This window comes from Harpia harpyja, chromosome 13 (assembly GCF_026419915.1).
Source record: "Harpia harpyja isolate bHarHar1 chromosome 13, bHarHar1 primary haplotype, whole genome shotgun sequence".
Classification (NCBI taxonomy): Eukaryota; Metazoa; Chordata; class Aves; order Accipitriformes; family Accipitridae; genus Harpia; species Harpia harpyja.
In genome coordinates, this window is record NC_068952.1 from 14,008,608 (window position 1) to 14,020,912 (window position 12,305).

Below are 12,305 nucleotides of genomic sequence, written 5' to 3' on the forward strand. Positions count from 1 at the left end.
CTTCATGCCTCCCTCACCTTATGTATTTTTGGAGTTTGTGAATAAATCTTATTTCAGCAAAACACTAACCTGAAGAGATTGAGTAACTAATCAAAGTGTTCTTTTGGTGATTATATATAGTAAGTTGTTACATGCTTCTCCCATCTTTTCACAGAGGGTGTTTTCTCCCACCTGTTTAATTTATTTGCTTGTTCTCTTTTTTTTTTTCCCCCCATGTTATACTTTATTTTACAGCGGTACAGAAAAAAAGAAGGAAAAACCTCCAGGACAGAAAGAAAAAAAAGAGGAATCTCATTCTAATGATCAAAGTCCACAAACTCAAGCATCACCTTCTCCCCAGCCCTCCTCACAGACTCTCCAAACACACAGGCAAACTCAAGAAAGCAAGAGTTCTGCTCCAGCTAAAAGGTTTTCACAGTACCACAGTACAGAAGTAGAAAATTATTGTAATGATACTGAGTTCATATTTGACAACAAGTCATGTGAAATAGTTCCAATCTCATGATCAAGTTAATAAATGTTTGGTATTTTTTGTGCTAGAGAACATGCATTCAACATGCATTGCAACAGAGCAAATACGTAAAAATGCAATTTTTCTTTGAGTAAATTTTTAAGATTACAAAGTTTGGGCTTTTTTTTTGTTCTTTGTGATTGAAATCCTAATATGGTATATTACCTCTAATCAGTCATTATTCTAAAATATTTAACGATGACTCTGACTTGATCCTTCTCAAAATACACTTCATAGGTTTTGTCTGGCATAGCTGAGTTGTGGAGTGTATTTTGCACATGGCCATTTACTACATCTCGTAACAGCATTAGTTAAATACTAGTATCATTCATTGCAACTCTTCCTTCGGGAGTTTTTCTTCTCAAATTACTCTATAAAGTGACTGCAGTTTGGATTTTTTTTTTTTTTTTTTTCAGCTGTTCCCTTTTCATTTCCTGCTAGGTTGCAGTGTGGTTCACTTCACTTTTATTCTGATTCTTTACATGAGTGAAGTTCTGGTTTTACACCCAAATCATAGCACTGCTTGACTTAGGTGAATGTAGAAGTTTATTTAGGATTGCCTCTAAGTTCCCACTCATTTTAGTGGGAATTAGATACAGGAAAAATGGTACTTTTTTTTTTTAATGCCTTTTTAAGTCAAGGAAATGGATTTTAAGATTTGGGTGATTACTTCTGAGTTTCAAAACTATGCAGATCACTCGGTGTGGTTTCTTTTTCTTTTTTCGGTTCGTTGTTACCTTATTGTTTTGGGAGGTGTGAAATTTTCTTTTACTGTTTGACATTTAGGAGACTGAAACAAGCTCTTAAATAAATGAAATTTATTCTGAAATTTACTGTAGTTCACAAGATCATGTTGTCTTGCATTGCTCGATTTCACAGCTCTAATAAATATTTAAACTTTCACTTGACTGATGCATGTTATAACACTCCATAAAGGCTCTGTTTCCATGTCTTGCACAAACTCTTTAAGTTGTCTGAAGCTGAACTTGTGGCCTGTTGTTCTCCTGCCTGGTATCTCACCGTAAAGATGTTTGTCTGAAGTCTCGCTTACTAATCTTTTGCAGTGTGGGGAAAAAAATAAATGCCTTTTTTAGTCTCCTAATGGTTTAACTTGATTTGATTAACTTGTTTGTCACAGGACCTTTCAGCCTCCTGAGGTGCTGTGGAAGGAGCTTGCCATTTCTAAAGCTGCAGTTCAGGACTTACTCCTGCAAAAAGCATTTCTGACGGGATGAAGTATGATACTGTTAGCAGGACATATGTAGACTCTAGATCAGCTGATTGAAGAATAATTTGGGCTACATCACTTTTGAAAATGTTTTCCATGATTAAGATGTGCGTGAAATTAATGAACTAGTGACTGCAAAACTTGCAGGTTCCCATTAGTGTAAATTGGCTACAATTAGATTGCAGAAAAATTATATCAGAATTCATGGATTTAATCATCTGTAGTATTGGGCCAAACCTAGCTTGCCTTATTCATGCAAGAAGTTTGCAGACATTTGTTTCAAAAAGATTAAAGCCATTAATGTGGTTTAGAATGTGCTATCTGTAAAACAGGCATATGAATCTGTAATCTGATAGAACTGTTCTGCCTCAGAAATCAGCGTGTTAAAGCTAGTGAACAGTTAATCAGGGGAAAAAAATTCTACTTTGTTACCTTTTTAAGTGATTTTTTTAAAAAATAATTTATTCTTTAAGGCTAATCTACTGTAGCCTCATTTTTTTTTTCCCACTTTTGTAATTCATTAGCAATATAGTAATGAAGTATAGAGTTGTTTTGTTCAAGTCTTTATGTAAGAGCATTTGGAAGTGGAAAGGAATGGATAAAACATTTAGCAGCTGTCTTGCTCAATTGTTTTCATTCATCCAGTTAGAACTTTTTGACTAATCTTTTTTTCCTGTTTCATGCTTCAGCTTGAAGGAAGACCTAGCTCTGCTTTTGTCTCCTGCTGCTTGATCTGTCCGTTGCACACCAGTTCCAGTTATTGATATCTTATTATCTTGTAATTTTAAAATGTATCTTTGTTTCTTCTAGCATAAAGAAATCCTTGACTGCTGAAAAACCTCACAGTGCTTGGGAGAGTTCAGATGACAGTCGTAACAAGCTGCTGAGAGTAGCATCAACATCTAAATTAATATCAAAAGTGGCAAAGAATGCAGACAAGTATGTATCAGTTTGGTGCATAAAAGCAAGTGAACTTTAGAGTCAAAATATTATGAAATTGCATAATTTTAGTGAACTTATTTGTGTATATGCTAAGACCATTTGTATCTTTGTTTTTACCAGGAGTAATTACTTGCATAACCTGCCAATGTGATGCTCCAGGTGCCTGTGGAATCTTAAAATTATTATGAACTGTGAATGCAGGATTTGAGTGTAAATATATTTTAGTGTTGCCCATTTGGGTTAGCGAAATTATGCACTATGAGTTAAGATTTATGGCTTAATGCCACTGTTGTGAAGCTTCCAACCAGTTTTTTCCTAATTAAAACTGATTTGAAAATGCAAGTGTATTTCCTTGAAGTTAATTTACTGGATTTGATGTAGTATGTGTGTTTCTAAAGTACGCTGTAGTAGTAAGAATATACTTTTATGATTTCAGGTGGGTCTCTCAAATTAACTATTTAACAGGTTCCTGATTGCAGGTTCTAGATAATAGGCAGGGATCTTCTTTTCAGCTTCACCTTCAGTAGGTGATGTGCTGTAGCCCACCATTCCTCTCGTGCTCTTCAGCAGCAGGTTTTCTCAGTTTGTGGTCTCCAGTGGAGGCCTCACTGGGGATGAATAGCACAGAGTAGTTACTTCTAATCCTGTCAGTACAGGTACAAGAGTTTGCTTTTTGCTGTCACTCCACATTGTTGACCCCTATTGTGACCAACTTCTTGTCCTCAATACTCTTTGCCAATTGGGCTTACCACTTTGTATTCACACACTTAGTTGCTGTTTTTGACTTTGTTGAAATTTTGCTGAATTTGTTGAAATTGTTGTTTTGACTTTTTGACTGAGCCCTCTCCCATTTGCCGAGATCCCTCAGTGTGCTGGCAGCTTCTCCCAGCTTGATGTTGTCTGCAGATTTCATGCATCTGCTCATTAATCTTCATTCAAATAGCCATTAACTGGTCCAAGGCAGAACTACCTGAAAATCCCTCCCACTATGACAAATAAAACTCTTCAGACCTTTCAGAGTAATTTCCAGTCTTTTTATGATCGTGTCTGTAGTGCTGTCCTTAGCTTGGATATAAGACTGTCAAATACATACTTAGAGTCAAGAGCAGTGCAAGTGCATTCCTTCTTCCCTGGGAATGGGAAGAACAAGAACATCTTAAATTAATCTTGGGTGTGGATATCAGCACATTTACTAAAAGCTTTATGCTTAGCCTGAAGAGTTCTGCAGAGCAGTGAAGTGCTGTGTGTGAGGGACTATGGGTTATGTATTTTGCAAGTATTTTTTTTCCTTTTATGATTGGTTTTCACTGTTGGAATTTAAAAGCCCTTTGGCAGTTAAGATTATAGCAGGGTACTGCTAGATAATATTTTGAAATGAAAAAACTCTCTGACTTGATTTCTGTTTATCAAGTTTCTTTTCTTGGTTTTTGTTATGCTACTAAAATACCTTTCACAATGTGGTATATACTTCAAATTTGCTAATCATAAAAAATAAATTTTACTTTTATTGACGTTTTGTATATTGGTTCAGGCATGGTCTAAACAGAGGTATCTTGTTTCATTTTCCTGTCATTCTGATTTTTTTATAAAAGACTTTAAATGCTGCCTTTCTACAATCTCTAATGTAGAAAAAAAAAATCAGGTATCTAACAGACAAGGAAAGATTAGGATTAAATATTGTAAGAGAAAGTTGTCTGTTCATTACTCGAAGCTGTTGTATCTTAAAGTATTTGGAAAAAAAACAAAGCTTTAAACATTATCAGTTGTAGACTATCATCTGATAGAAGACTGGGTGTTGTATTGTTTGTGTACCTTGTTTTTATGCTGAGATTTATAGTAAAAGCACTATTTGTGTTCAAGAGTACACTTTCATACTAATTTCTTACTCATATCCTGTGTGCCCAATTTCTGAAAGAATTGGTTGGTATTGTGCAAAGGCATATTGTTATATTGCATTTATCTCTCCCAGTTAAGAAACATTGGCCTAATCTGCCTGAAGTTACCAGAGTCTTATGCAAGGGAATAGAATTCAGCCCCTAATGTGGGCCCCAGGACAGAAATGTTTTACATATGCTCTGTGCTACCAGCCCAGGATATGAATTTTGTTTAGTAAGCTCAGTCTTTAAGCCAGCACTGAGCTGTAAATCAGTCTGATAAAGCCATAAGAAGTAAGAGGGTTCCCACGGCAGCCCATCATTCAGTCTTTTTCAGGCAAGACTGGGAGTCTAGTTTTAATATTTCATTTGGCAGTGTGGTGAAGGGAGATTCTACCAATAGCCAGAGATTACTTTCCTCATGCATATGCTTGACCCTCTGCCACTGTTACAAAAAGTTGACCGTCATCCAGCTAAAAATACTGGATGCCACTCATACCTTCCTGCTGAATTTCAAATGAATTCAAGAGGGGTTTTTTATGCAATACACTCTCCTGTCAAGGAGTGGTATTCTGGTAAGAAGTAGCTCTGATGCTGGAAATTAGCATTTCTTCCCTCTTCACAAAAAAGGATTGAGGTTTTTTGTGAGTAGTTAATTCCTGGTTCTGGTGAGGAGAGACATCTCAGCTGCACTCCTTTGAAGATTGTGTTGTACATCCAGTAATGCCTTATGGATCCAGTTTAAATGAAACTGCAACTTGCTTACATTTAATCCATGTGTCCAACAGGGTTAACTTCTAGAAAAGTTTGTGGTGGTGTGTGCTGACAGCTAATTTTGAAAGGTGTTAAATGCTTTGCATGCAGGCCTGAGGGTGTTTGGCAGCTTAAAACACTTGGTTATTACAAGTTTGCTCTCTCAAAATGGAATTTTCTGTGCACAAGGAACATGCCTTCCATAATTTATTTTTAAAAGCTTTTTGTATTTTGTTGTTCTCACAGTAGTTCTTAGGAACCCTTGCCATAGGGCCAAAGACTTTAAGTTACTCAAAAGATACAATGAACTGCGTAAAATAATATATGGGTGAAAATGCACTACAAGATTAGTTATTTAGCATCCTCTACTACAGTCACACTGTACACAGAATCTGATGAGATTACCAAATGCAATAGAGTGTAAGAACTAGATAGCATTGGCTTGATAAGCATTTTGCGTATTATTAACAATATTATTTTGAATTTTTCCCAGGCACAAAGATGTCATCGTCAGCCAAGGTAAATAAAAACATTTATTTTTAAGTACTGGATAAAGTTGAAAAGATTTGCTTTTGACTGAATAGTATTTCCTGTAAATACATTGGGATATATGCTTATGAAACAGAGATATAGAGCTAAAATAGCATTAACAATTACTCCAAGAATTCATCTGGACAAATGTTACTCAAGACCTGTATAAGGATCTTTGAAATTATGGAGAAATGCCTCATCAAATTGGAACTTTAGGAAGGACAGAAATTTTTGGTGGGTGGTGGGAGGATTTGTTTTACTCTTGTGAAACAAAAACCCTTTTTGATTATTTTCTCTGTGTATGTGCATAAATAGAGAGAGGTTATGAAAACAAAAATCTAAAGTTTTGACCTATGTGCCAGTCTTCATCCAAGCAGGTGTGAGTGAGACTTTAGAAATAGTTTTAAGATATTTTATTTCTGTCCCATAACCAGCAAAAATGTCAACTCGTGAAAAAAACAGCCAAGGTAAGAATTAAGCTATGCCCTTTGGTTGCTTTCTAATTTAGTGCTCTCACGAATCTTTTATTTGGCTTTTCGCCATCAAAGAGCATCAGTGCATGATCTCTTAAAAACTTTGTGCATTCAAATAAATATTTCAGCTTTCTTGTTATGGAAATATATATGCATATCACATTGCAATCTATGTGGGGATTATTTGGGGGTAGCCTAAAATAAATTACTACATACACAACTTCCTCAGAGAGGAATGTGTGTTCAAATAAGGTTCTAGAAGTCTTGCATTGTTGCCTAAGATATCAGAATATTAAGAACTGCCAACTAAAAGATTTGTTTTATCTCAGCTTTCTGTCTTGCCAATATTACAACATATACACGCTGATTAGACAAGAACAGAGACTGAAGGTTTTAATATAGTCTCCTAAAATCAAAAATGAGTCTCTTCTAAAGCGTATGTCTTTGCACTGATGAATCTTGCATTCTGTGGCTACCTGCTGCTGCTGGCTTGTTCAGACAGGAAAAGGAGCCATCTACCTGAACGTGGTGGGATGCGACAACAAAAGAAATCCACTTCTTGTGTTGCAAAACTACTCTGCTTTGATGTCCTGCAAAGTGTACTGAAGCATGCAGTTTCAAAACTAAAGCATGTAACCCAAGTGCATGCTGTACACAATATGTATCTATGCGCAGAGGTTCTGTCTCATGCTTTTTTGCTGCTAATTAACAAATCTGTAGTCTCCAAATACTGTGCTGTAAGCAAGATTACATTATACACAGTTTGATTACTTTTGGTCTTCTCTAGATTTTCTTTCAAAAAGTTAATATATGAATTGTTGTAATGAGAGCAAAATCAACTTGAATCCAATTGCTTTATCTTTTTCTAATTAAAAATTTTCTAAATTGAGGCTTATCAAAAGCATCCTTCAAAGACAAGAGGGGTGAAAGAGAGTGCATAAGCATCAGGAACAAAGAAGAAATGTTTCTTTATGGCAGGTAGCTTAACACCAGCTGTGGAACGGTACATATGTGTAGCAATGGTTACTGCAGAAAGAAAACTAATCAGTAGTGTCCAGACCAGCTGCAATTTAGCTTTGCAAGAATTAAATAAAACTGTTATATTAAAAATACCCTTTCTACCAAACTCAACTTTTCACAAAGCCAAGTTGCATACAGCTAAAATATCTTCAATACTAATTCTTTCCTTACAATGTGCTTCTACAATTCGATGTGTTCTGCCAAGAATGGGCCATCCTTCAGTTCTCTCATCCTGGTAGCTATAACTTACATGGCCTCGATGTGTACCCTGCTGTCTCTTGTTTTACTCTGCAGATGGTGTGAGCTTTCACTGAATGGTGAATGAGTACCTTCCATGTGTGTCATGCCACAGTCTGTTCTAGCCCAACTGGAACGAAAGAAATACGATGCAGATGACAGTGGCCCCATGTATATGGAAGACTGAGAGAAAATCTTGTTGTAGAAAATGCATTTACTAACATTTTAAACATGTATAGTGGCAAAACATAATTCTGTCTTTAACATGGTTGCGATTAGCAGGATTCAGTCCCCAAAGATTTTTTTTTTTTAATATGGACCAATGAGTGTATTTTTTGACAGCTTTTAGAGTGTGTGTCTGTGTGTGTGTGTGTGTGTGTGTGTGTGTGTGTGTAAGGCTGTGTTAGGTTTTGTGTTGTTTGCTGCCACAGAAGTAACCACCTTTCATTACTGTAGTTGCAGAGGGTCCTCCCATCCTTTTCAGTATAAGCTTAGCAATACTTAGCCAATTCTCTGTAGTGCAGCATCCTGTTCAGGGTAGGTGACTTTAGCCTGTTTTGTACTTGCTAGTTGCCACATAAATCAGTTTCCAGCTGGCACCATGACCCACCCAGTCAGAAAGTTGAAGAGTTGCACAGACAGTTAACATGGTTTCTGGAGGTAAATCCCGTGCAGCTGGGCAGAGTTGTCTTGGGCAGGGTGGGTTGATGGGTAGCCTTTGCTCATGCTGTTTGTGCAGGACCTTCATGTTCTGCAACCCAACGGCATGAAAAGTTACAGCTGCTTTAACACTGCTTCGTGGCTTACCAGCCTTTGCCTCTAGAGGTAAGCAGTCTCTAGCATGGTGTTAATTAAGTTACAGTAGCTCCCCTGAGCTGCTCATTTCACTAGGCTGTATGTGAAACACTGTGTACGCCCCGGCACACACCTCCCATGCTAACGATTGTGTCAATGCACTTCTGAGAAATTGTGTGAAGGAGACTCTTGGGGAGACTGTTGGTGTGCAAACTGTCAAGCTTCAAAGCAGATCTATGTAAGAATATTTCAGTGTCTTTATACACACATAAGCTTGGCAACACAGTGAAATTGCAGATTATCATAGCAGAATGTGTTTGTGTGGGATAATAGGATGGAAGGTGACAATTCTGTGTAGTTTTGAACATCCTGCACTCACTTTTGTTTCTTTTTTTTTTTGATTCAGCTATTAAATAAACTGCTTTGAAACCTGTCAGTGTAGTTCAGTACCACAAAATGTAGAGGAATGTGTTTTTGCACACTTAGTTCTTAGAATCGTACTTTTCTAGCAGCAGAAGTTACTTCAGTGTTATCTGTTGTAACCATCTGTGCACGTTCATTATGACTTCTGTTGATAGTTATGTATTAGCTATAAAAGTGAAAGACTTGAGGAGCAGGTGAGGATGAATCTTAGATGAGCTTCCATAGTGAAAGGCATTGGCTTCGGTATGGAGTCCCCCAGAGAGCATGCTGCAGGTATTGCATGTGAATGTCAGCAAGACCTGGGCAATTCTCTCCAGCCAGCAGAAGTGTGGGGAGCCACAGCCTGCAGCTGCTTTGTGGGCAGTCACTTGAGTTTCCTCTGTTCAGCACCATGCCAAGACCATGCATGTTACCAGTGCCTTTATCACTCTTACTTGGGCTGAGTTGTACCTACTCATGTTAATGTTGGGCCTGAGCTTTATGTATCTGGGTATATGCCGAAGCAGGGTAATACAGACAGGAACGCTTCGGTGATGCCAATCCAATGAGGGAAGTATTATACACACTTCCATACATTTGCTGAAGAGGTTTTTGGGGTTTTGTTTTTCAGCTTATTTTTGAGCATTTGTTTGTTTATCCTTGTAAACAGGGGCAACCTTTTTACAATAAAATCCAGTACTAAGGAGGTATTAAAATTCTGTGAAAATCCAATAAAGCTATGGGTGGAATGAACAGGTGCTGACTACAGCCTTACAAGGACACTAGCTAAAGTTATTCTGTTAAATTCTTTACCAGCAGGTGTTTATAATTGCCTATAAAAGCCATCTTGCTTTTCACTTCAGCAGAGACATTTTTAAAGTATTAATCATAAAGCATTCATATTTTTATATCCAGAAGTTAAAGACCTGGCTTATTTGAAGATAAAAGGTAATTTTTTTTCACTCAGATTCCATGTTTGAGTTTGGTTTTCAGTGATAGCAACTCCATATATGAATCACTTGTTCACTTATTATAAAGTAAGAGACACTTTAGACGTTTTTGGATGGCAATAAAAACCATATGTGAAAGAATTAATGAAAAACATTTGCTGCATGCCTCAGTTTGTTTCTTTTTAGATTGTGCTTTATTAGTTTCCAGTACTTTTTCTTCTGTTAGTTTAACTGTGCTGTAGTTCTAGCGTCACAGAATGGAGCGATCGTGAAGGACACAATGGAAAAATCTACCCTGCTCCAGTGTGTCCTGTCCACAGAGAGTGCGAAATTCAGTAACTACCTCGGATCAGTTTTTTCATCAGACACAGATTTTCTGTCAGATGCTTATTGAAGGTGCTCACGTACCTGAGGGCAAATGGAGACCCAGTCTGTCTCATTATTATTGGGCTGCTTGGTCTCATTCAGGCATTGTGTATATTATTAAAAACCATAGATACTGTAAGAAAAACAAATTGGTATTTGGGGGGTTTTATCACTGATTCTTGGTGAAATCAGGATTTTATTATTTAAGCAGGAAGCATTTAGATACAGTCTTATTGAGCTTGTTTGTGTCCAGTACTTCTTTTAGAGTCTTTTTTTTTTTTTAATAAAAGGCTAGAGTTTAATATTAAACTTGAATTATTTCAGTGCAAATGGTAACTGTTGTTAGTACCTAGATTCTTAATGTCACCTGGTGCATGCAAAAATGGGGTTTTAACTATGATTTACTCATCAAGTTATATAAAATTAATAACCAAAGATCTATTAAGAAATCACAAGGCAAAGATGTAAAATTGTTCCACACCGAGGCAAACCTCTTGTCTCATTTGCTTTTTTTGACTGTTGGTTTGCATTGCACCAGCACTCAATAGCAACAGTGCATGTCCGCTTGTCAGGCTCAGCAAGCATTGACATATAGCTCAGGGAGAGAGATGGCAGAGCTGCAGTCGCATTTTAATTCCACTTTAACTTAAAATGTAATGGTCTGGGCACAGTGGCTGAATTTGGTTGTATTTGTCTCTGTGCTGTTAGCACTGGTTTAAATTAGAAACAGGCTTTTAAGCCTTTGTTCCTCAGGTTAGTGGTCCTACAGAGTTCTTGGACACAGGCCTGAAAGCAGAAAGCTTGTGGGAAAGAAGCTATTTGTAGTATTAAAAAGCATAACTTCACTGGTCAAGCAACTAGAAGGTGAAGACAGATTAATAAATGTACTCTGGATGTGGTAGTTTATTGTATATTATTAGAGAGTTCTGCTTGGCCAAGCTAGTTGGAGTCTTTTGGGGTTTTTCGTTTGCTTGTAATTCACTTTAAGGGTAAGATTCACATGCTAAACACAAGTAGAACTGAGCTGAGGGTTTTGATGCATCAGTCCATGTTCCTCTTTCAAACTAGATGGGGTGGGACCTATTGAAATATAGTCACTAGTAATTTGTGAGATAAGATTATTGTAATGATTCCTTAAGAATTAAATTTAAAACCATGTAGAAAAATAGATAATTTTGTTATTTATTATCTACTCTGTGTGTGTGTATATATATATAATCAACTGCATGCTCATTAGACTTCCCATTGTGCATACACTTGCTAGCTGAGAGCAGTTAATTACAGCACAGACTTGGGGGGCTACCTCAGGGTCTGTCTAAATAATGAGGAATAGTGTGATATAAAATAGGTTCTAATATTTTGTCCAGTTTTTTTGAAGAAGTCAGTAATTGAGGATGAGGCCTTCTGACATGCTTCTAGGAAACTACTGTGTATTCCTTGATGATTTCATTTTGAGGCATGTTTTTGGAAACCAGGAGGATTTTGGTTTGTTATGTCACTGCCTTCAAATTTCTGAAGGATCTAAACAGTAGCTTTCATGTCTCCTGAATTGCTCTTCTCTCTAGATACTTGAGTTAATCTACAAAGACTTCTTTGATCTTTTTTTTTCCTTATCCTATCACTTCCTATTATTTTTATTATTTTCCTCTGAAAACCTTCCATATTCCCCTAAGAATATGATTCACAGAAAGTAATAAATTGCTGAAGTGTCATTACATGAGTCTTTCTGGGCTGACTTCATGGAAGCACTAATTTCAGCCTTTCAGATGGTTTGTATTGCCATATCTTCGCTGTCTGTTATCACCTGCAGTGTTTTTCATTGATCTTACCTTCCAGCTTGCTTTCCCTGAATTGCTGGGCTTTAAACTTTCTTCCAAGAGCAAATTAATAGGCATTGTTTGCAGTTGAATTTTATTGTTACCTTTGTGCTGCTTTTTCTTTTTGTTTTCTGTTTGTTTGTTTGTTTCTTTTTCTTGTATAAGGCCCGATTAAAAGCTTATTTATGTTAATGGGAATCTCATTTTGATACAAGGAGGCTTTGCAGAAAATTTTCAGCCACTGTCTACTGTTTCTCTACAATTCTTTATTTGCCCCTAGTTTTAGTCCTGGATTCTTGGGTGTTGCATGATTTACCAACAGTTTCCTTGCATGCAAGGTAAGTATGCTGGCTTACAGTGACTGTCAATGAAGAAGATGCACTTGTTTCCTTGTAGATCAGGCAGG

At 36.9% G+C, this 12,305-nt stretch overlaps 1 protein-coding gene across 6 annotated transcripts in view; it reads left to right on the forward strand.

The window, feature by feature from the left end:
• The window catches only part of EML4 (EMAP like 4), a 169,510-nt gene that overhangs the window by 109,042 nt on the left and 48,163 nt on the right, over positions 1-12,305 (forward strand). For 2 of the 6 annotated variants that reach the window (XM_052806814.1, XM_052806812.1), the window contains exons 4-7: positions 235-408; positions 2,550-2,678; positions 5,802-5,827; positions 6,274-6,306. In XM_052806814.1, coding sequence (XP_052662774.1) covers positions 235-408; positions 2,550-2,678; positions 5,802-5,827; positions 6,274-6,306 — 362 coding nt within the window. Of the gene's footprint in view, positions 1-234; positions 409-2,549; positions 2,679-2,874; positions 2,892-5,801; positions 5,828-6,273; positions 6,307-12,305 lie in introns of those variants that run through there. The other 4 variants (XM_052806813.1, XM_052806815.1, XM_052806817.1 and 1 more) reach the window with 4 other exon arrangements.